This window comes from Mesoplodon mirus, assembly GCF_964341445.2.
Source record: "Mesoplodon mirus genome assembly, chromosome: 5".
NCBI lineage: Eukaryota > Metazoa > Chordata > Mammalia > Artiodactyla > Ziphiidae > Mesoplodon > Mesoplodon mirus.
This window is the reverse complement of record NC_138980.1, coordinates 132,434,080-132,458,355: the sequence shown is the minus strand read 5'-3', so window position 1 is coordinate 132,458,355 and position 24,276 is coordinate 132,434,080. Positions and strand designations below refer to the sequence as shown.

Genomic DNA, 24,276 nt, shown 5'->3' with positions numbered 1-24,276 from the left:
TCCATTTTCCCATCGACTCACTTAAGGAATCCTAACTCACCTTTGCTGGTACCATAACGTAGTTCAGAAAAACACCGAACATTTAAGAAGGACTGAATAAGAATTTACTAAGGGAGGAGGATGTGGCATTATGGACAAAGAATTATCAAAGGGAAAACATCTGATGTCTTATTTTTGTTTTGATTCTTGCTGATGCAGAAAAGAATCTAAAATTATGGTGTAAAAATAAAGGAGTCTTCCTAAATAAAGGAAGGAAGAGCCTGATGATACTGGTATTCCACCTAAAGATGCATTCTAGATATAATCTTATTTTTAAAAGATTTAAGGAAAAAGAGGTGGTATTTTAAGGGGAATAAGAACTCAACCAGATTTCATAAGGGTCTCTGCAGAGCCTAAATCTGTCTCAAGGGATCAAACGTCAAATAAACAGAATTTCCACTTCTTTACAGAGGAAATAACTGGGATTGGACTTGTCCTCCAATTATAAATAACTAGAAAACTCACAAAATATATGCATCAGCTGTTTTTAGACATTGGCCAGGACTGTGCAGGACTGTGACACAGGCAAAAAGGAACACAAGGTGAGTCATATAATCTCCCTAGCTTCCTGCCTGGAGGCACTTTCTGTCAGTGTAGACCATGAGAACCCAAGCAGAGGATGGTGGTCTCACTGAGTTAAGGAGACAGAGATCAGAAACTGGGAAGGCTAAGATACTTGGAATTTGCAGAACCAGAGAATTAGAGTAAAAGGAGGGAATCTGTTGCTGAATAGTAAACCACGTATGCATAGGATAAAATTCCATGAAGCCAGGCCAAAAAAACCCCATCAAAAAACAAACAAACAGAAACAAAAACAAAAAACTAGATAACCACAAGCAGAAAAATTTCTAGAGAAAGAATTCAGAGAGTTTCAACCACTAGGGCATTCAGCAGAGAATCATGCATTTTTAGTAGGGCTGAGCAACTCTAGAATTAAGGCTACTCTGGACTCACCTAAACAAAGCTCAAATACAAGCCTCAAAGGTATCAAGCTCATCAACAAGTTAGTTAACACTCTTTAAAGGAAAAAAACCCAACAACAACAAAATCCAGACTCTCAATAAAAAAATATTCACAATGTACAACATCCAATGAAAAATTACTACAACTGGCAAGAAAGGGGAAGGTACGGTACAAACCACGAAGAAAGCCAAGTAAAAGCAACAGACTCAGAAATGACAGAAGTTATGGAATTAGCAGAAAATAACTTTCAAACAGCTATTATAAATATACTCAAGGATTTTAAAGGAAAACAAATATGAGAAAAAACTGGAAGATATATACAGATGGACGCTCAGATCTACACAAAGATACAATAAATATGTAGGTAAATAGAAAATAATTTTTCTTATTTTTAACTTTTTAAAAAGGATAACTGACTCTTTAAAACAAAAATAGTAACAATGTATTGTAGGGTTTATAACATATGAAAAAGTAAAATGTGTTTTTAAAAAATAGCACAAAGGATGGAAGAAGACAATGGAAATAAACCGTTATAAGCATCTTGCATTATACATAAATGGTATAATATTATTTGAAGGTATATTGTGATAAATTAAAGATGCATTTTGTAAACTCTAGAGCAACCACTAATTAAATAGAAAAAAGAAGTATAGCTAATAAGCCATTAGTAGAGTCCAAATGGAACACTATAAAACACTTGATAAACCTAAAAGAAGACATAAAAGGAGAATAAAGGGAAAAATACATGGAACAAATAAAAAAATAGCACAATGGTAGACTTAAACCCAATGATTTTAACAATTACATTAAATATAAATGATCCAGATGTGGAGCTGACAAACTATGGCCCACCACCTGTTTTGTAAATAAAGTTTATTGTAACACAGTCATACCCATTTATTTATGTATTATCTGTATCTGCTTTCACACTACAATAGTAGAACTTAATAGCTGAGATAGAGACTTCATGTCCTGTAAAGCTGAAAATATTTACCATCTGTCCCTTTACAGAAAAAGTTTGGCAAGCCCCGCATTTAGAGACTGTAATTGAAAAAGCAAAGATGGTTAGATACAATAAGAAATCAGAGTCACACTACATGTTGTCTAAAAGAAACATATTTAAAGTTCAGAAACACCTACATGTGAAAAGTGGATGGATGGAAAAGAATTTACTATGCAAGCACTAATCAGAAGAAATCTGGGTGGCTAGATTAGTATCAGTCAAAATAGATGAGGGTCAAAGAGTATCATCAGAAATAAAGGGGAACATATGATAATTATAAAATGCTCAATACATCAAGAAAATCTAACAATTTTAAATGTCTATACACTTAACAACAAACTCTGAAAATAAATGAAGCAAAACCTTACAACTAATGGGAGAAATAAACTAATCCACAATTCTAGTTGGAGATTTCAACATGATTCTTTCAATATTTGCTGAAACAAGGAGGCAGAAAATAAATTAAAATGTAGAAGACTTGAACAAAACTATCAACCAATTTAATCTAATTGACATTTATGGAATACTAAACCCAATACCACCATAATATATATTCTTCTCAAGTGCATATGGAACATTCACTAAGAAAGACCATATTCTGGGCCATAAAAACAAACCTCAACAAAAGAACTAAAATCAGACAAATACCTTATCTGTCCATAATGGAATTAAGATAACCCCCAAATATTTGGAAATTGAATAATACCTTCTAAGCCATGCGTCATATGGTAAATAAAATATTTTAAATTGAGTGTTGGGAAAAAACAATATCAAATATATGGGATGAAGTTAAAGCAATGCTTAGAGGGAAATTTATAGTGAAAAATGCCTATTTTAGATTAGAAAAAAGATTTTTAAGATCAATAATCTAAGTTTCTATCTTGAGAAGCTAGAAAAATAACAAATTAAACACAAAGCGAATATCAAAAAGGAAAAAATAAAGAGAAGAGTGGGAATCGATGTACTGGAAAATGGAGAAATAATAGAAAAGTCATTTAAACCAAAAGCTTGTTCTTTGAAATGATCAATAAAGTTAATAAACACCTCACTAGAACAATCAAGAAAAAGAAGATACAAATCACCAATGTGAGGAATGAGAGAAGAGCCATCACTACAGATCCTACAGGCATTCAAACAGAATAAGGGAATATTATGCACAAAATTATGCCAATGGATTCAACAACTTTATACCTATTACAGAAACTGAATTTTTCATTAAAAACTTCCCACAAAGAAAACTCCAGCCCAGATGGCTTCACAGTTGAATTCTATCAAACATTAAGAAATAGGGGCTTCCCTGGTGGCGCAGTGGTTGAGAGTCCGCCTGCCGATGCGGGGGGGCGGGTTCGTGCCCTGGTCTGGGAGGATCCCGCGTGCCGCGGAGCGGCTGGGCCCATGAGCCATGGCCGCTGGGCCTGTGCGTCCAGAGCCTGTGCTCCGCAACGGGAGAGGCCACAACAGTGAGAGGCCCACATACCGCAAAAAAAAAAAAAAAAGAGGTGGGGATGGACTTCCTGGGTTGCTTAGACTCAGAAGAGTACCTTTTAATTCCCCTAAAAAAAAAAAAAAAAAAGAAAGAATACCAATTTTACCCAGACTTTTTCAGAAAATAGAGAAGAAAGGAATATTTCCCAACCAACTTTATGAGGACAGGTTTATCCTAATATAAAAACCAACAAAGATGTTATAAGAAAAGACTACAGACCAATATACATGAACATAGATGCAAATATTCTTAACAGAATATTAGTAAATCAATTATAGCAATATATACGAAGGATAATAAATTTATGACAAAGTGATTTTTATCCCAAGAATGTTAGATTGATTTAACATTTGAAAACCAATCAATGCATTTACTATATTAACAGGAAAGGGAGGGAAAAAAATAACACATGATCATGCAGTAAACCTCAAAACCTATTCATGAAGAAAACTCTCAAAACTAGAAACAGAAGGGAACTTCTTCAACCTGATAAAGGGCATCTACATAAATCTTCTAGCTAACATTATATTTAGTGGTTAAAAAAAACAAACAAAAAACCCCAAAAAACTGAATTCTTTCCCTTTAAGATAAGTAACAATGAAAGGATGTCCAGTCTCCTCACTTCTATTCAACATTGTACTGAAGGTCCTGATCACTATTATAAGGCAAGAAAAAAGATATAAAAGACATAAATATTGGAAAGATAGAAGTAAAACTGACTTTGTTGAAGGATGACATGATAATCTATGTTGAAAATCCAAATAAATGTACAAAGCAACTATCAGAACTAATACATGAGTATAGCCAGGTCACAGGACATGAGGTCAATACAAAAATAAATCAATAGCTGTATAACAACTGACAATTCAAATATGAGATTAAAATATCAATATCATTTACAATAACATCAAAAAGCATGAAATATTTAGTGATAGATTTTAAAAAAATCTGTATGTGCAAGATGTGTACACTGAAAAATAAGCATTACTGAACAAATGTAAAGACTTAAATAAATATACAGGTAAGTCTGTTCATGTATTGGAAGACAATATTTTTAAGATGTCAATTCTCCCCAAATTGATCTATAGATTCCAAATAATCTCTTTTTGTAGAAATTGACAAGCTGATTCTAAAATGTATATAGAAATGTAAAGGACCTAGAAAAGCAAAAATAATTTTGAGAAAGAGGAACAAATTTGAGGACCTAATGCTTCCTATTTTCAAGACCTAATGGAAATCTCTATTAATCAACACAGTGTGGTTTTGGTTTAAGGACAGACATACGGAACAATGGGAGGGAACAGAAATAGATCCATACATTCACACGCAATTGATCTCTAACACAAATGTCAAGGTAATTCAATGGGGAAAATAACATTCTTGAACAAAGGGTGCTATAGTAATTGAATATCCATGTGAAAATAACTGAATTTCAATCCTTATTATACCTCACATAAAAACTCAAAATGGACCATATATCTAAATGTAAAAGCTAAACCCATAATTTCTTTAAGACACATTGAAGACAATCTTTGCAACCCTGGGGTAGGCAAAATTTCTAAGATAGGATGTGAAAGCACAAACCATAAAAAAATTATTACATTAGATTTCATCAGAATTAAAAGACACCATTAAGAACAGAAATAAACAAGCCACAGATTAAAGAAAATATTCATAAAACATATATTTGAACAAGACATAACTAGAATATATAAAGAATTCATAACTTTATAAAAAGAAAAAATGTAAAAATAGGCAAAATATTTGTTTAGACATTTTACAAAAAAATATCTACATGGGTAGAGTTAAAAAGACTGACAATACCAAGTACTGACAGGATGTAGAGCAACTGGAACTCTTTTACATTACTGGTGGAAATATAAACGATATAATCACTTTGGAAAACAGTTAACTTAATTAATTTCTTATAAAGTTAAACATGTACTTATCATATGACCCAGTGATTTCACTCCTAGGCTTTTTATCCAGGAGAAACGAAAACATATGCCTACACAAAACTTGTCTATGCATGTTCAAAGAAGCTTTATTCATAATAGTCGAAGACTGACAATGACCCAAATATCCATCAACAAGTGAGTGGATAAATAAATTACAGTATATCCAAACAATGGAATACTATTTGGCAATAAAAAGGAATGAACTTCAGATACACTCAACAATATAGATGAATCTCAAAAACATGTTATGAACGAAAAAAAAGCCAGACATAAGAGTACATACTATATGATCCTATTTATGTGAAATTCCAGAATAAAGAAAAGTAAAATAATAAAATGTCAGAAAAGAGATCAATGTTTTCTGAGGCTAAGGCTAGGGGGACTTGACTGCAAAGGGTAATGAGAGAATGTTTTGGAGTCACAGAAATGTTCTACGTCTTGGTTGTGGTATTTATATATATATCTATATCTATATACAGAGAGAGACAGATACTGATAAAACTGTAAATACTTTTTGAACTATACACTTATAATGGATGCATTTTATTATATGTAAATTATCTCTCATTAAAATTGATTAAAAAAAATTAACTATGGGACTTCCCTTGTAGCACAGGGGACATGGGTTCGATCCCTGATCTGGGAAGATCCCACATGCCGCAGAGCAACTAAGCCCATGCCCCACAACTACTGAGCCTGCTCTTTAGAGCCCATGAGCCACAACTCCTGAAGCCCACGCACCACGACTACTGAAGCCCAAGCGCTCTAGGGCCCGTGTGCCGCAACTACTGAGCCTGTGTACTGCAACTACTGAAGCCCATGCGCCTAGAGCCCGTGCTCTGTAATGAGAAGCCACCTCAGTGAGAAGCCCATGCACCACAACGAAGAATAGCACCCCGCTCACTGCAACTAGAGAAAGCCTGTGCACAGCAATGAAGACCCAACGCAGCCAAAAATTAAAAAAAAAAAAAAATCAAATAACCCAATGAAGAGTAACCTATAAACTACTGATTTTTTTGTTTAGTTCTTTCATGTGGAACTTCTTTTTAACATGGAAGTGTTCTACCTCAAAGCAGTATGTCTTTCCCTTCATGATACTGTGGTGCTTTTCCTCATTAATTTTTAAAATCTAGCAAAATATGCTACTTACCAATATAGTTCTTTGACATGGCAACTTCTCTGACTTCGATGTGAACAGAGCCTCTTGGTATCTGCACTACTTCCATGTAGCCTGGAACACAGAAGACAGCCAGTAATAAGCAGCATCTGGAGCTTTCGTCAGAAAATGAGTGTTTAGGAAGCATTCAGTAATAACAGTTTCCTTATTCTTCCATGCTTTCTTTTACTCTTTATAAATTGTGAATAATGAGCAAATTCCCCTTTGGGTTCATGAATACATCTAAGAGTATTTTTCTTTTCCTCTAAAATTATCTCAAGATATCTTTAAAGTCTCAAGATATATAATATTGGTTCATTTTTTTCCCCCTCAACACATGGCCCCCACTTCAAGGCTCTGCAGGAATTCCCATCTTAAAGAAACGTGGCTAAATGAAGTCAAGTAGAAATGGAATAATATGTCCTTAAAATATCTAACCTGAAGTCACATTTAATATTTAAAGAACTGAAAGCAATTTGGGGAAAAACCATTGTCTGCCTGAATAAAGAAATTTTTAAAATAAGGGGGGAAATCAAATATTTTGGCTATTTCAAGTACACCAGAGGTGTGAGGAAGAGTTCTTTCTACACACTCACCTCCTCTGGGCAACGAATCATTGAAGAACCCTTCAATGGCATCACATGTGCTTCCATCCCCTCCACAGACTCGACATCTATCTTCCCTAGCATCGGATCCCAAAATATTATCACAACCTACATGCTGAAAACAGAGAAGAATATTCAGTGTGTCAAAAAGAGGAGGAACTCTTGGACCCACTAACCAAATGAATATAACTTATTTATTTACGTGTTTTTCCAGTACAGGAAATCTAAACAGGAAATACTTTCCTCTTTCCACTTTTACCTTCATTCCCTAAGTAATTCTAGCTAACACTTCTCAACACATAAGTTTAAAGAAAAAAATTCTGATTCCCCAGGAATGTACACCTATATTTCTAGCTTAGACTTCTTCTTCATTTATAGATACCAGGCTCCAATTCTTAAAATATTGTAATTTGTTGGCAATGGGCTCTTACTTATACCCTCAATTAATAAATGCAAGAACTAAGAAAAAATGGCATATGGTCCTACACAACAAGGGTTATAACAACAAGAGTCTTGACTGAGCATTATGGTTTGCCCTTTCTAAACCACTGGCTCTTTTGGATATCCAATTGTTAGTGTTAGTGTCAAGGATTAGTTGTGGAATTCATGCCTGAGGAAATCTCTAAAAATGAATACCTGTTTCCATTAGCTGAATAAAATTACCATAAAGAAAAAGGAGATATAAACATAAAATTGTATTGTAGAAGCTGAAATTCTACCTTTCAATTTTGTATTTAATCATAGAAATGTGGCCTTCATATATTTTTGGCATATTTTGGCACTTAAATTTGTAATTTGACTTTTAGCCATTGATACCAGGCATGCAATGTCTGAATATAACCTGTGCCTGGGTCTTGGTTATCTGAAAAACATTTTTATACCGTCCCAGAAATAACTTTTTCTTCAAGTAAATACACACACACACACACACACACACACAGTGCAACATCAGATACATTTGGAGACAAGTTAACCAGAAGGACAGAAACTTGCAAGAAATTATGAGACTAACTAAAATAGACAGTGTTTTTTATCTCATCTTTCTCAGTTTCTGGCATTTAGTTTTATGCTTCTCTTTAAGGTCAAACAAAAGCAGACAAGAAAAAAGTTAAGGAAACAGTGGTTTTTGTGGCTAATTTCTTATGATAAGATTCATACACAGGTCTAGGAAAATACCATGGATTTGCTTCTGCAATTCCCAACTGGTCTGGTTAATTCTCTGAAGTAAATGCATTAATAAGAGTAATTCTATAGCGAAAACCATTATAAATGCTTCAAAAGAAGACAAAATGGGACAAGCATAGCTGTTTTACACTTTGAGGAAATATTTTGCTATGAAATATATCAAATAATCTTTCATTGAGAACACACAGTAGACATATGAATGAGCTGAAGCCTCATTCCCCCTCTTTGCTATCATCTTGTTTGTAAACAGAAGAATAATGGAAATTAAATTCCAAAATATCTTCATAGCTCTAGCAATCCCTATAAACATAACTAGAACACCAGAATCAATCACACTTGCATGGTGCTTGAATGTGAATGGATAATTCTACCTTTAACTATGTACATTTCCTTACTGAAAATTAAATTAAAATGTAGCCCTCTTTATTAAAAATTAGCATAGTATTAATTAGGAGCTACTATCTGAGAAAAAAAAGACAGAAGTCTCAAAAACCCCAACAAAAAGCAATGAAATTCATAATCTGAGCAACCTTGCATTCTCCATTGATACAGATATCCAGTGAATCTGCATTGCACTGAGTCCCATCAATCACCGCAGGGGCACGTTCAGTGTAGAAATTGTAACCTTCAGCCAAGCAGTTTAACGCACAAGGTTTTACGCCACCTGGACAAATATAGTAGAAGAGAAATAAATGGAGTGGTTCTCCTAAGGAACAGTGATTCAGTATCATCTACAGCATATTTACGATTGATAACAGACCATCACTCTCTGACTATATACCTAGATGTGTAGGTTTCTTTTCTTCTTTGCTAAAATTTCATCTTTACTTTCATTGCTTGTGAAACTTGAAGGAGGACCTGCTGAGTAATCTTAAGGTTTGAAAATTTCAGGTATTTCCCATATATATTTTCAATATATTTTAGGTCAAAAGGGATCACAGTGGAGGTAACTGAATGTTGAAAAAAATGGATGAAATAAAAGCAATTTTGAAAAACTAAAAAAATAAAGTTTAGGAAGGGCTTGAGAATGACCTTGTATGACAAATAGGAATTTATGCAAATTATATCACTTGTTACTGAATACGATACAAAAACTGCTACTTCAAGCAGAGATATGGTAATTATAAAATAAAAGTAAACTTAGAACTGCTTTAAACATATCATATTCCATGAAAGTGGCTCTAGGATGGAGATAAATTCTTATGAGATTAGCAAGTCAAAGATAAAATTAATTATAGCATTAAATTTGAAAAATTCTTATGAGATTAATAAATCAAAGATAAATATTGGGTTGGCCAAAAAGTTCGTTTGGGTTTTTCTGTAAGATGGCCAACCCAATATTACACAGCATCAAACACTTTTAGTTTAAATAAATTGAATAAAAACTTAAAGAAATAAACTTGAATAATTTTTTTTAAATCTAATTTTATATTGTGATAAATGCATACAGTAACTTGAGAATTTTTATTTTGTAACTTGAAATTTGTATTTCAATAGCTGTGTGTGTATTTCAAGGTTGACGTGAAAAATAGGTATAAATAGTAGCAATTAAAAAAAACAAGCAGACTACATATCATAACTTCTCAGTATATTGGAAAAGTAGCAATCAATACGGATTTATTTTATTCAAACTGAACATAAAAAAGTTATTTATAAAAATGTAATTAATGATTAAAATTAGGACTTAAAAATACTTTCTGTTGAACCTTTGTTTCATGATGTTTAAAACACTCTGGCCTTATTATAATGATCAGATAAAATTTCTTTGAAATAAAAAAGACTACCTCTAAAAAAAGAAAATTAGACAGAAAGATGAAATGACATGCCTAGGTCTTAGTGAAGGTAGAAACCAGGTTTCTACGGGGTGAAGTAAAAGAGAAGCCAATTGAGTGATGGAGACAATGATAACTTATAGAGAGAACAATCGATTAAAGTAGATCACTGTTACAGTTGACTTTTGTCATGTAAGAAGATGGCCAAATATTGTCAGACATTGTTTTTTCAAGAGGAGATGGAAACCTAGACTTTAAAAATATAAACTCTTGGGCTTCCCTGGTGGTGCAGTGGTTGAGAGTCCGCCTGCCGATGCAGGGGACACGGGTTCGTGACCCGGTCCGGGAGGATCCCACATGCCGCGGAATGGCTGGGCCCGTGAGCCGTGGCCACTGAGTCTGCGCGTCCGGAGCCTGTGCTCCGCAATGGGAGAGGCCACAACAGTGAGAGGCCCGCATACCGAAAAAAAAAAAAAATATATATATATATATATATATATAAACTCTTCATGGCAACTCATATAAAGTTTTCAAAAATACTGTGGAGGCTAAAATATGTATATAAGTAAAAACGGTTCCTGAACTGCCAGTTTACAACCTCTGGCTGAAGTCCGTGTTTTCTTCCATTTTCAATGTCTACAGGCTATAGAACTTCTATATAACATAATGTTATTATTAGGCTTAGGTTAATGATACATTTTGCTGTACTGAGCACAGAAATAACAAGTAATAAAATAATTTCTTCCTGAACTGATAATCAAGGTATTATATTTATTTTTATAAGAGTCTCATGAATAAAATTGCTCTAAATTTCCACAGATCTAACTGGGATTTTTTTTCATTACTACCCAGTGTAGTTCTTTTTCCATTTTTTATTGTAATGCTTTGGAATTTAATGCAGCTTTTTATGCATCAGACTATAAAAAGTGAACATGAGTCTTTTATTTACACAATTTTAGTATTATGTAAGGTAGTATTTGATAGGCAGAACACATAAATGCTCTGGTTGTATTCCTTAGCCCACTACACTGTGTGATGATAATACAAATATATTTATTCTTCCTTTATTGCTGAAGATGTGTTCAGCTTCCTCTGCTACAATAAGTTTTCAGAAGAGGTAATGTTATTATTTCAAGAAGGGATTTAAGATGATTCTCTGAATGGAAGGTGACACTACCAATTACCTTCACTTAAAGCTTATTATGAATTTAGGGTTAATTTACAAAGCACACAATTATCTAGATGCTAATTATTAAATCTGTGAATTATTTCAGAGACTTACTTCTACAGTAAGACAAAACAATCCCAAATGTATATGCACCTAATAAAAGCAATTCAAAATACATGAAGCAAAAACCTACAACCACACACAAAAAGCAAAGCCATAAAACAGTTGAAGATTTTAACACACTTCTCTCAGGAACCGATGAAAAAACCAGAGCAGAAAAAAATCAGAAAGAATATAAAAGATCTGAACAATACTATCACCCAGCTTGACCTTATTATCATATAGAACACTATATCCAACAACTGGAGAAAACACATCCTTTTCAAGTATACACAGAACATTCATCAACCTGGACAATAAGCTGTATCATAAAACAAATTTCAACTATTTAAAAAATTTAAATCATACAGAGTATTCTCTGATCATAATGTAATTAAATGATAAATCAATAACAAAAAATCTAGAAAAAAGCAACTATTTAGAAATAAAAATAACGCAGTTCTAAATAACCCAGGAATCAAAGAAGAAATCACAATGTAAATAAGAAAATATTTTGAACTGAAGGAATAAAAATACATCAAATGTTAGGAATGCAGAACACCAAAATAAACCCCTCCCCCCAAATAATAATAAGAGCAAAAAATTAATTAGAAAAAAAGTACTAAAGCCAAAAGTTGATTCTTTGAAAAGCGTAATAAAATTGATAAACTTCAAGCAAGAATGATCAAGAAAAAGAGAGAAGATACATTATCAATAGCAGAAATGGAAGAGTGTATATCACTACAGATCCTATAGATACTAAACAGGATAATAAGAGAATGTTATTATCAATTATCTGCGAATAAATTGGGCAACATGGAAGTAACATAAATTTCTTGAAGACACAAATTCAAAAACTGACATAAGAATAAAAAAATCTGAATAGCTCTTTATCTATTAAAGGAGTTGAGTTTGTAATAAAAAAATTCTTTTCACAAGAAAATACTGAGCCTAGATGGTTTTATTAGTAAAATCTATTCTAAGGAAGACATATTATCAACCCTACAAACTTCTTCAAGATAAATAAGGATTCTATTTCTGGAAGCCAGAGTAACTCTGATACCAAAAGTTATCAAGAACATGACAAGAAAAAAATTTACAAGTCAATATTCCTTATGAAGATAGATGTAAACATCCTTAATCAAATATTAGCAATTAAGCCCAATAACAAGAAAATAAATAAAAAGATAATAAATCATTATCACATGGGGTTTATCCTGGGAGTAAAATGTCAGTTTGGCATTATAAAATCTATCAACTAAGTCACTATATTAACAGAATAAAGAAGAAAAACACATATAATTAATACATGCACAAATTGTACTGAAGGGCCAAGTCAGTGAATTAAGGCAAGAAAATAAAATAAAAAGGTACAAAGATTGAAAAAAATAATCTCTATTTCCAGATAACATGACTATTTACCAAGAAAATTCTAAACAATCTATAAAACAACTATTAGAACTAGTAAGGGAATTTAGAAGGGTCACAAAGTTAATATATAAGAAACAATTGAAAATAAAAAATTCTAAACTTTTATTTACAATAGTGTCAAACCATAAATTACTCAGGAAGAGATTTAACAGAAGATGTGCATGACCTTACACCTAAAACTATAAAGCATAGCTGAGAGAAATTAAGGAAAACATGGAGAGATATACCATGTTCATAAATTGGAAAATTCAATATTGTTAGTATATCAGTTTTTCCTCAATTGATATAAAGATTCAACATGACAACAATCATAAACCCAACATGTTCTTCTGTAACCATTAACAACTGATTCTAAAATTTACGTGGAAATGCAAAGCACTTAGAATATACAAAGGACTTTTTAAAAACAGATTAAAGTAGGAGGAGCTTACACTACCCGTGTCCAAGACTCTACCGTTAAAGTAATCAAGTCAGTGTGGTACCAGCATAGGATTGACAAATAGATCAATGAAACAAAACAGAGTCTATAAATACACTAAAAATACATACCATACCCCCAAATTATTTTTAGACTGTAGATCTAAATATAAAGATCAAAACCATAGGCTTTTAGAAGAAAATATCTTCCTGAGTTAAGGTAGGCAAAGATTTCTAAGACAGGACATAGAACACAATGACCATAAAATTAAAAAAAACTGAAAAATTAGAATTTATCAAAATTAAAATCTTATACTCATCCAAAACACCATTTAAAACATAAAGAAAAGCAAAGAAAGTAAAGAAAGCCATAGGCTGTGAGAAAATACTTGTAAAACCTATCTGATAAATGAACCACTTGAGAATAAAAAGATAAATAACCAATTTAAAAACAGGCAAAGGCAAGAGGCACATGAAAAGCTGCTCAACATCACTAATTATTAGAAAAATGAAAATCAAAACTACAATGAGGTATCACCTCACACCGGTCAGAATGGGCATCATCAGAAAATCTACAAACAACAAATGCTGGACGGGGTGTGAGAAAAGGGAACCCTCTTGCACTGTTGGTGGGAATGTAAATTGATATGGCCACTATGGAGAACAGTATGGAGGCTCCTTAAAAAAACTAAAAATAGAACTACCATGTGACTCAGCAATCCCACTACTGGGCATATACCCTGAGAAAACCATAATTCAAAAAGACACATGCACCCCAATGTTCATTGCAGCACTATTTACAATAGCCAGGTCATGGAAGCAACCAAAATGCTCATCGACAGATGAATGGATAAAGAAGATGTGGTACATATATACAGTGTAATATTACTCAGCCATAAAAAGGAACGAAATTGGGTCATTTGTAGAGACGTGGGTGGACCTAGAGACTGTCATACAGAATGAAGTAAGTCAGAAAGAGAAAAACAAATATTGTATATTAATGCATATATGTGGAACTTAGAAAAATGGTACAGATGAACCAGTTTGCAGGGCAGAAATAGAGACATAGATGTAGAGAACAAACGTATGGACACCAAGGGGGGAAAACGGTGGTGGTGGTGGTGGTGGTGGTGGTGTGATGAACTGGGCGATTGGGATTGACATGTATACACTGATGTGTATAAAATTGATGACTAATAAGAACCTGCTGTATAAAAAATAAATAAAATTCAAAAAAATAGGTAAAAGATTTGAACAAACTTTTATAAAAGAAGACAAATGCTCAATAAGCACATGAAAACGTGCTCAACATATTCAATGATCAGAAAATGCAAATTAAAACTTCATTGAGACAACATTATACACCCATCAGAAGAAGACTGAAAACACCAAATGTTGGCAAGGATGGGGAGCAAACAGAACTCTTATACACTGTTGATGGGAGTGTGACTGGTACAATCGCTTTGGAAAAACATCTGGCAGTTTCTTTTAAAACTAAACTCACAGCTACCCTATTGCCCAGCAATTCCACCCCTAAGTATTTACCCAAGAGAAATGAAAACATATGCCCACAAAAAGACATACACAAATGTTCACAGCCGCTTATTCATAACAGCTGAAAACTAGAAACAATCCAGGTTTCCATCAATAGCAGAATGGATAAACAAACTGGTTAGTACAATGGAATACTGCTCAGCAATAAAAAAGAATGAACTAATTACATTTGCAAGGACATGGATGGATCTCAAAAACATTAGGCTTAGAGAAGCCTTGCATAAAAGAGTAAATATGCCATGATTTCCTTTACATGAAGTTCTGTAACAGAAAAAACTAATTGATGGTAAGGAAAAAAAATGAGAACTGGTTGCCTCTTGGAAGTAGGTAGAGGCAGCTACTAAATGGGAAGAAGTATGAGGAATATGAGAATTTTGGAGGCAATGGTAATGTTCTATAACTCAGTAAGGTTTTACAGGTATATGCATTTGTCAAAACTCAGGGAAAGTACAGTTAAGTTTTGTGTATTTCATTGTATATAATCTTCCCTGAAAAGAAAAAAGAAAATAAATATTGAACTGCGGTTAAACTTATACAAGTTGAAGCACCTAGAAGAAAGTATACTGATGACTACAATTTACTTTGAAATGCACCTGAAAAATAGAATAAATTAATGAATGGATAGAGAGATGACTAGACATGTAATAAAGACAGTATATTAAAAATATTAACGATAGAATCTTGGTGGTGGGCATATAGTTGTCACTGCAAAATTGTTTTAATATTGCTCTATGTTGGAAAGTTTTCAAAGTAAGATGTTCGGGGAATTCCCTGGCAGTCTAGTGGTTAAGACTTGGTGCTTCCACTGCTGGGGCCTGGGTTCAATCCCTGGTTGAGGAACTAAGATCCCAAGAGCCGTGGGGCATGGCCAAGAAAAAAACCAAAAAACTAAGATATTGGAAAAACAATAAATAAAAGATTTTTTAAGAGTACATTCTATTTTTCTAAGAGAAAATTTTAACAAAATTTAGTTTGTATTTTGGGAGCTTAAGAAAACTTCTTGTGCTTACAGAGCAATTGGCGTCTGATACTTGCCTAAAATAAAGAGCAAAAAATGTTTCCCTGAAAAAGAACAATAATCATCTATGGAAAGATCCTTGGTCTGTGACCAAGAAAGACACAGATTTTCCTGGCCTCTTTTGAGTTGATTTATATCGTTATAATTTGTTTTTAGGGTGATAATTCCACATATTCAATATTTGTAAATTATTATAATATAATGTCTATACACCCCAAGGAAGTCTCAAGAACTCAGAAATATTATTTGGATTTACATCATTTCTAGGAACTTTGTACCTTGTTAAATAGAATTGGGTTTTAAAAAATGATTTCTGATCATTTGTACTAACATATTAACTTTATTACAGGGAAACTAAAACACGAGACCTTTATAGTACTAGAAGCACTTTCCTGTGATCTGCAAACACTAATTTTTACTAGTATGTATATGAATGTACAGGCATGTTTGTATGTATTTATATATTCCTTTATATTTGCAAAGCTCTCAAGCATGATGAAAACTCTGCCAGGTTATACATTACCTCCAGTATAGGGTTTCCAGTTATAATACTTTCCACGGAAAGGCATATTGTCAAAGTCTGCACACTGTTTCTCTCGAAAATCCCGGGCCCCCAAAGGACATGGCTAAAATAAAATAAAATCATAAATAGTATGATTGTTGAAAAATACCAAAACCAAGGGACAATGTCCCTAAAATTAAAAGTGCCTGAACTCCATCACATTAGCTCACTCCCTTATTCTCTGGCTATAATTCTGGCATTTGCTTTACTGTTTTACAACCAGTATTATGCCTGAAGTGTCTGAATTGTAATCTTAGCCACAGAAGAAATAACTGAAGTAACTTAAACAAAGTTAAGTGTTAGACAGTTTCCATATAACTTTACACTCAGATGCATCTCATAGTCCACTTTGCAATCAATCCATCAGGTATCTCCTTATAAACAGACATAAAAACTAGATGAAGAAACTAAAACACAAAATCCTTTTCGGTAACAGTATTTGAGGTCCAGTTGCCACAGCTACTCCCAGCTCTTTATTTTAAGAAATCAAGAGGCAGGTTTGTAACATGACATTCAGCACTATTAATTGTGGTTTGGATCCCAACTACTATAGCTGTTTACTGTCTAGCCCTGACAAAAACCATATTTTAAGATGTGGAATGAATTGGGCAAAATGCTAGGCCTCAAGTCGAAACACCTTTAAATTCAAGGAATTCGGACTTATTAAGATTTACATTTAATCTATTAACATCACAGAAAATAAAATACTAAATTTTCAAAACATGTACATGTGTTGGGTGGTGGAGGAGAGAAGGATGTTGAGAGGGTGAAGAGAGGATTATTTGTTTTTAAAAGTTTGGAATGCTTCTTCTGCCTCAGTTTTTTAGAGAAGAAAATCTTGCCAATCTAGTTAGGTCTGGATTCCAAATACCACAGGGCCATCCTAAATTTAATCTTAAAGTTCACAAAGAATTAAAAGTATAACTTCTCATAGTGTTTGAGGAAATATGACCTAATTTGACTTATCTTTTAGAGTTCTGGAGCAGTAGCACTTAAAAAGCAAAGTACTGCTTTTGAAACATGGGTGGGGAAAACATTTCCCTTAAATATGACAGAACAAAATAAGTCATTAGATAAAAGTCTCAATTGTGAATAAATGGCGAGTATGTTACAATCTCAGAGATCATTTTGAGAACATTTTACTACCCTCCCTTAGATCTCTACATTTACTTTATACAGTTTCCTGAGATCAGTATATTGCAAATGGTCCCTTGAAGCATGTGCAAAACTAATAGACCACAAGGTGCAAATATGTGCATGGCCATCATTGCTTCCTATATACTGTGGTTAAAATTTCTACCATATCAAGTCCAAAGCCTCATGTTCTGAAAATAGTGACAGCAGGTCTACATTCTGTTATGAGCCTTGCATTTTAAAATATTTTCTGCACATTAAAATATGAGACTGCAATGCTAAACCTAATGGTTCTGCCTGTTGAATTATCCTTCTTATTTGCCTTTTAAAAAATGAAAAATAACTATTTACCATAGGTTACATAGTGCATGACGCTGGAAGGATATGCTTCCAGGGTCTTTTGTTTCATGGTGTGCTAATCTTTGGAATAAAGAAATGCTTCCCTTTACAAGCCCTTTTCAGGGAATCCCAGAAAACGACCAAGGTTGTCAGTGGCTTTGCCATGTAGCAAGACTAGTTTTTAAGCAAATATCATCAATTTAATAAAACACAGGTAATTTGAAATCTAGCCACAAGTTTTCACACAATACTTAAGTATTTGTAAAGCACCAACCACCTAAAACTTCACCCAAGCATGACTTTCAATCTATTTGGAGTAACAAGATAAAAACGGAAAAGCTACAGCCCTATCTCAGGCAATAAGTGTATGACAGCACATTATAGATTGTCTACAGGTGCTGTATATAGGTGAAAGATCAATGCGTCATGTGATTAGTTAGGGAAATATTTGTTGAGGAAGAAAATCTTGAGTATAGTATAAGAATTATAATAAAGTATCATATATACTTATTTTTTATAATATTACAAAGTATTATAGGAACTGAGCTGGTTAAGAAAGAAAAAGGACTCTATTAAAAATGAAGCCAAGTAAAGCCATGGGGACAGGAAAGAAAAGGTCATATTTCGGGAATAGTTGGACAACAGCTATCCTGGATGAAAGAAAGGAACTGTATAGAAGCATAATAGATAACATTTCATAGATAAGAACCGGTTAAAAAAAAAAAAAGTCCTGAATTAATAAACTAAGGCATCTCGAGGGCCACTCACTTAAAACAAAACCAAACAGGGACTTCCCTGGTGCTCCAGTGGTTAAGAATCTACCTTCCAATGAAAGGGACGCAGGTTCGATCCCTGGTCGGGGAACCAAGATCCCACATGCTGCAAGGCAACTAAGCCTGTGCACTGCAACTACTGAGACCGAGTGCTGCAACTAGAGAGAAGCCCCGCGCGCTGCAACGAAGAGCCCGCCTGCCGCAATGAAAGATCCCACGTGCTGCAACTAAGACCTGACGCAGCCATAAATAAATAATAAATAAAAATAAAATCTCTCTTCAAAAAAAACCAAAAACGAACAAAAATCCTATTCTTGACTATCTTGTAATTATTATCCCAGATAGAAGAGAAGTAAAAGGTCCAAAAGGAGGATATTACTGTTTAATGACAAACTTGGATAACATTTCATAAGATTTCTGATCTATTCTTTTCCTGTGATAACCACTCCCAGGTTCAGCGTAATAAGAATATTAACAATAAGAACACCTACTTACCTTTTTCTAACCATTTAGTAAGTACCTATCTCATGGCACACTGTTCAGAGGTCTCTAGATCTGTATCTATTTAAGCTCTCTCAACACTCTCATAGGTAGTTATAATTAATAATCCCATTTTATAACTGAGTAAATTGTGTCCAGGAAGGCTGCTTAGTAATAGTTTCAAGGTGCAAAGACACTTTCTGCATCTGAGTGGGGGCCTCCTCTGGACTCTCTAAATGCTACAATAGGTTTTTAAGTTCTTAAGATGTACGAAAACCTAATAGGAGTAACTTGGGTTCTAGACCTAGCCTTGTCTTTACCAGCTATAAGTTTATCTGCTCCAAGCAACTTTTTTTCTTATTTACAAAATGAGAGGGCTGAAAGTGAGAATTTTGGAGTAAGACAGACCTGGATTCAATTCTAACTTATGTATTTAATTCATAGCCCTCAGCAATGTACTTAATTTTCCAAGCCTCATCTATAAACTGGAGATAACATTAGTATTTACTCAGTAGGTGAGGATTCATGTAAACTGTTTAGCTCTGTACCTGCTACTGGTAGCAAACAATAACCATTAGCAGTTGTGTGGTATTTGCTCTAGGCATCCTTAGATTCATTCCTCACCATTCTCTTGCTCTGCTCTTTATTTCGGGGGAACAAATCTGCAGGCTCCATTTCCTAGGCCTCTGTGTAAGCTGACTTCTGGTTGAGTTCAGGCAACGGAAGGCACTAGTCAGAGAAGCCAGGGTATTTCTCTCATTTCCTCTCTACCTCAAGCAGCATCTTAGGCAGAAGTAGAATATTTCTGTGGCTCCAGTATCAGACAACAGCCACCCCAACCCCCAGTTGTATGGTTCCAGATTCTGCTGTGTGATTTCAGCCTCTAGGCTTTAATAAAACTACCTCCTTCCTATGTTTTTCTGGTAGGAGTGGTGGTATCTTTCTGCTGACGCTGATCTATGGGCTTGTCAGCCTCTTCCATTATCCACGTAACCGATTCTTTGCATTAGATCCCCTCTGTTTAAATATCTAGAGTGGTTTATATTATTATGGTTGGATCTTTACAGATAAAATAGTTGATGATGATGATGATGATGATGATGAAGAAGAAGAAGGAGAAAAGGAGGAGGAGAAGGAGGAGGAAATAGTAGTAGTGGTAGTGGTACTCGGGAGACTGAATAGAGATATGTTTCCTTGTGTTATATTTTGCAATTTATTGGTTAAGGGCAGAGGTTGGCAAACTTTTTCTGTCAAGGGCCACACAGTAAGTATGTTAGACTTTGTGGGCCTTATAACCTCTGTTACAACTACTCAACTGTGATATCATAGTGTGAAAGAAGCCATAAACATTATGTAAATGACAGTCAGGGCTGTGTTCCACTAAAATCTTATTTACAAAAAGAGGCGATGGGCCAAATTTTACCCAGAAGGTGCAATTTGCCAACCCTTGATTTCGGGTGTTAACATACAGATACATGTCTGGCAGCATTTTGCAGAAGAACCAAGCTCAATTATTAATTTTTGACTCAATACAGAATCAAACACTTTTAAGAACTGATGTCAGAATATAATATAATTCGCACAAAACTCTTAAACTTCCTGTACAGTTACCTCCAAAGTGGTCACACAATCTGTATAATCTACAGAAAGATAGATCAAATACTTTTCAGACGGCTGCAATTATCATCTGGTTCTTTCTTTCAGCCAAAATCTGTCTTCCTTCCCATAACCCAGTGGTCTTGCACCTTTCTTCTGGACCCACACTGAACAAATCTAATCCCTTATTGAAAGGTATCTAGACCTTGATGGCTTTCCTATGGGGACATAATAACTTGTCATTAGTACTCTTAAAACCAGGCACCAAGAACTGGCCTTAAGTGTCTTTTTTATATGCAGCAAATATATATAAAAAGCTTTTATATATAACATAGGATTCTAGGCTCTGGAGAATAAACCAATCAGATTAGGTCCCTGCTTTCCTGGAGCCCACTGTAGTTGGAGATGAGAAAGAAGAAAAATAAAGCAGGGTACTAAGATGGCGGGGTGGGCTGGGCACGGGTGAGGAAGTTGTTTTAAATGGTAGAGCAAGAGAAATTCTCTCTGATAAGGTAGCACTTGAGCAGAGAGTTAAAAGAAACTGAGGAAGTGACTTACATATAAACCTGTGAAAAGAGTGTTCCAGGAAACATTAAATGCCAAAGCCCTGAGGCAGGAGTGTTTAGGATGTCCACAGAAAAACATGGAAGATGGAAGGTGCTGTAAATTGGAAACTGTAGTAGACTTGGGGACTTGATCCCATGCCTTTCTGTTTCTAGCATATATCAGCTAGTGTTCTGTTCTCTTGATTTAAATGTTTCCTTCAGTGAATGCTCTGAATCTGTGTTGATTAGAAATAAGCTCAGTAGGAGTTGTGTATTCTGGCTGCAAAGAATGAAAGATCAAAGAAAAGAGTAATTTCTTAAGGAAAAATTACATAAAATATATTTTTGTTTTGTTTAAGAATAGTGGAGAGTTTAGGGAGTAATGCTTTTTAAGTTACTTAAGTATAATAAATGTTGACACTATGCAGAAACCGCAACAGGAAACAGTAGGCATAAGCAACAAATTTTTTAAGTGAAGCCTGACAGGTTTTCAGCCTCCTAGTATTAACACTTATCAAGCATCCTCTTCTTCTAAAAAGTAACCAGCAGGGCCCCACATAAACCCAGAAAGCAACACTGCAGGTCTCAGTATCTTTTGATCTTAGTATTTTCAAAGATACAAAAAGCTAGTATTAGTATCTTTTTTCACTACTTTTTTTTTTAGAGAAATATGTGAGTTAGCACATTCTATAGACTATCTTACGCTTCCAGTTATACTGATAGATTAAAAGAATCTCCTTTGACTATGCTTTTTATTGGTAGATAAATCTTAAAAAAAAAAATTCCTTGGGGCATAAAAGTTGCTGCAGAAAGCAAGCTTCTGCTGACCAACTGTCTAGGGGCATTTCTGTTACTAGAGTTGTAATCTGGATTTTATCCCAAAGAATAGGTGACCTTGGAAAGTCCCGGAATCTCTTTATGCCTTCTTTTTTTCATTTGCAAAATACACCCCAAATACCCTTACCTTCAAGAGCAATACATCCCAAAATGTTTTCCAAATGAGGAAAATTCTGCAAATACTGTATTATATCTTATGGGTAATAAAGAGTGAGAAGCAAGCCGAGAATGAAACTCTTTCCCCCCTTCCCCTTTCCTCTTTTCTTCCTAAAAAAAGATGCGTAGGCTGGGAAGATACCAGCATTCCTACAGGCTGGGAAGATGCCAGGATTCCTACAGCCTCAGGGAACACAGCAAAATGAGCAAAACTGGCATTTTGTTCTTCTACTCCCTTTCTCTCTCTTTCCCACCTTCTGCTTCTTCTTCCTTTCTTACTTTCATGCCAGATGCACTTGTGCATCTTCACTATTACACTGGACCAACCTTCTACACTCCCCAAATTTAATGTTCTTTTTCTTCAGGATAGCAACATACTCTTAGTCAATTATACCCTGTTAGTTGAAGGAGCATAAGTGGAGGCTGGATTTCAACCTTTGCTTTGCTTAGCAAGTCATGCACTTGACATGAGACTGTGAAGAAGGGACATATTTCTGCTTGTTCACCCAGACAGGAGTGATATACATAAAGATGCCGCATGGGCTAACAAAAGCCTTGCTTCCACACCCTCTTTTACAAGTTGCATACAAAACTCCTGATTTCCTAATTATAAGGTACTGTCTAATCAGTTTATTAAAGTAATTCACAAGGGCATATCCAAGGTTAAATTTAGTGTTCAATGCATGTAGTGAATCATTTCAACCCAGCTTTGAGGCAAACTTCTCATATTTTCTCCCCCAAATAGTTTCTGCTTCTGGGGGAGTAATTTCACTGTACCTTTACTTCTGAAGAAAAAGAAAACAAAAGCCTGATAAACCTACATTGTCTAGACAAACTTAAATCTAGCTGTCATGTTTGATACCATAATCTTGTATGCAAGTTTTCAAAATTAAAACTATTTCTATATGCCTTGTATGGCCTAAATTTAATTTAAATGTCATCTATCCATAGCATGACCCTTTCCCCTAAGCCTGTAAAGGTGTTAAGAAACAAACTTTTACTTTGTGATTTTTTAAATGTCGCTTTAAAGAACAAAATAAACAAGAAAGCTCTATTCTGTGCTTAAAAGCTAATCTTTATTTCTCACAACAAGACGCACTCTATAAAATTCATACTAACCTAAAGATTAATGACACTGCTCCTGCTATTTTTTGCCATTTTATATATATGTGTATCTATACATATATCTATACATATATACATACACACACATATATACATACATATGAAAGTATACTTTTATAAGTATATTGAAGTATATGAGAATAATGTGGTTGATAAATATATGTTTTCTAATTATAACTTGGGACACAGTTATAACACTGTTAGTTAATGGATCAACTCTGTACCTTGGCATCACTTACCCCACACCTTTCCCTGGGGGCAAGGTCTGTGGTTTCATAATTGTCCTCAGCTATCTGGTTCTGCTGCAGGGTAAGGTTAGACTGGAAGTAAGACAATGTCAAAGGTGACCAAACTCTTTCAGAGCTTGCTTTGCCACAACCACCTCCCAAAGGCTCCATCTGTTATAAGAGTGCTAGAGCAGCACTCAGAAATTCTATGCCTTACTGAATCCCTTCCAAGACACTAGCCTGTTGCTGAGCTTTAGTTCCTCGTTTTAAAATATTAAGAAACAAAACAAAACCCTGTCCTTCCCTTTATAAAAGTGATTTGAAGGCTTGATGAGGTTATATAAAAAGTACTTTGTAATCTATAAAACATAAATGTATACAGTAATAGCTACACTGTAGTAAATACAGATTAAGTACCAGGAATAGCACTAGATGTTTTAAAGTGTTACTTCTTTTAATTCTCAAACAACCCTGCAAGTTTGATATAATTATACTCTTTATATAGGAGTTCTCTGAAGTTTAGTGAAGTTAGGTATCTTGTCAAGGTAAAACAGATACAATCCTGTTATAGTCAGGATTAAATTTAAGTCAGCTTGAATCCAAAGTCCATACCTTTTTCACTACAGTACTACTTCTGAATATAGGCTA

General features: G+C 34.3%; 1 protein-coding gene across 12 annotated transcripts in view; it reads right to left on the bottom strand.

The window, feature by feature from the left end:
* The window catches only part of ADAMTS6 (ADAM metallopeptidase with thrombospondin type 1 motif 6), a 290,570-nt gene that overhangs the window by 55,857 nt on the left and 210,437 nt on the right, over positions 1-24,276 (bottom strand). For 11 of the 12 annotated variants that reach the window (XR_014294256.1, XR_014294257.1, XM_082623510.1 and 8 more), the window contains 4 exons: positions 16,378-16,480; positions 8,926-9,059; positions 7,202-7,325; positions 6,600-6,680 (listed from right to left, as the gene is read on the bottom strand). Coding sequence is in view for 10 of the 12 variants with exons in the window: in XM_082623510.1 (XP_082479636.1) it covers positions 6,600-6,680; positions 7,202-7,325; positions 8,926-9,059; positions 16,378-16,480 (442 nt within the window). In the remaining 2 variants the exon portion in view is untranslated. The remainder of the gene's footprint in view (positions 1-6,599; positions 6,681-7,201; positions 7,326-8,925; positions 9,060-16,377; positions 16,481-24,276) is intronic. The other variant, XM_082623513.1, reaches the window with a different exon arrangement.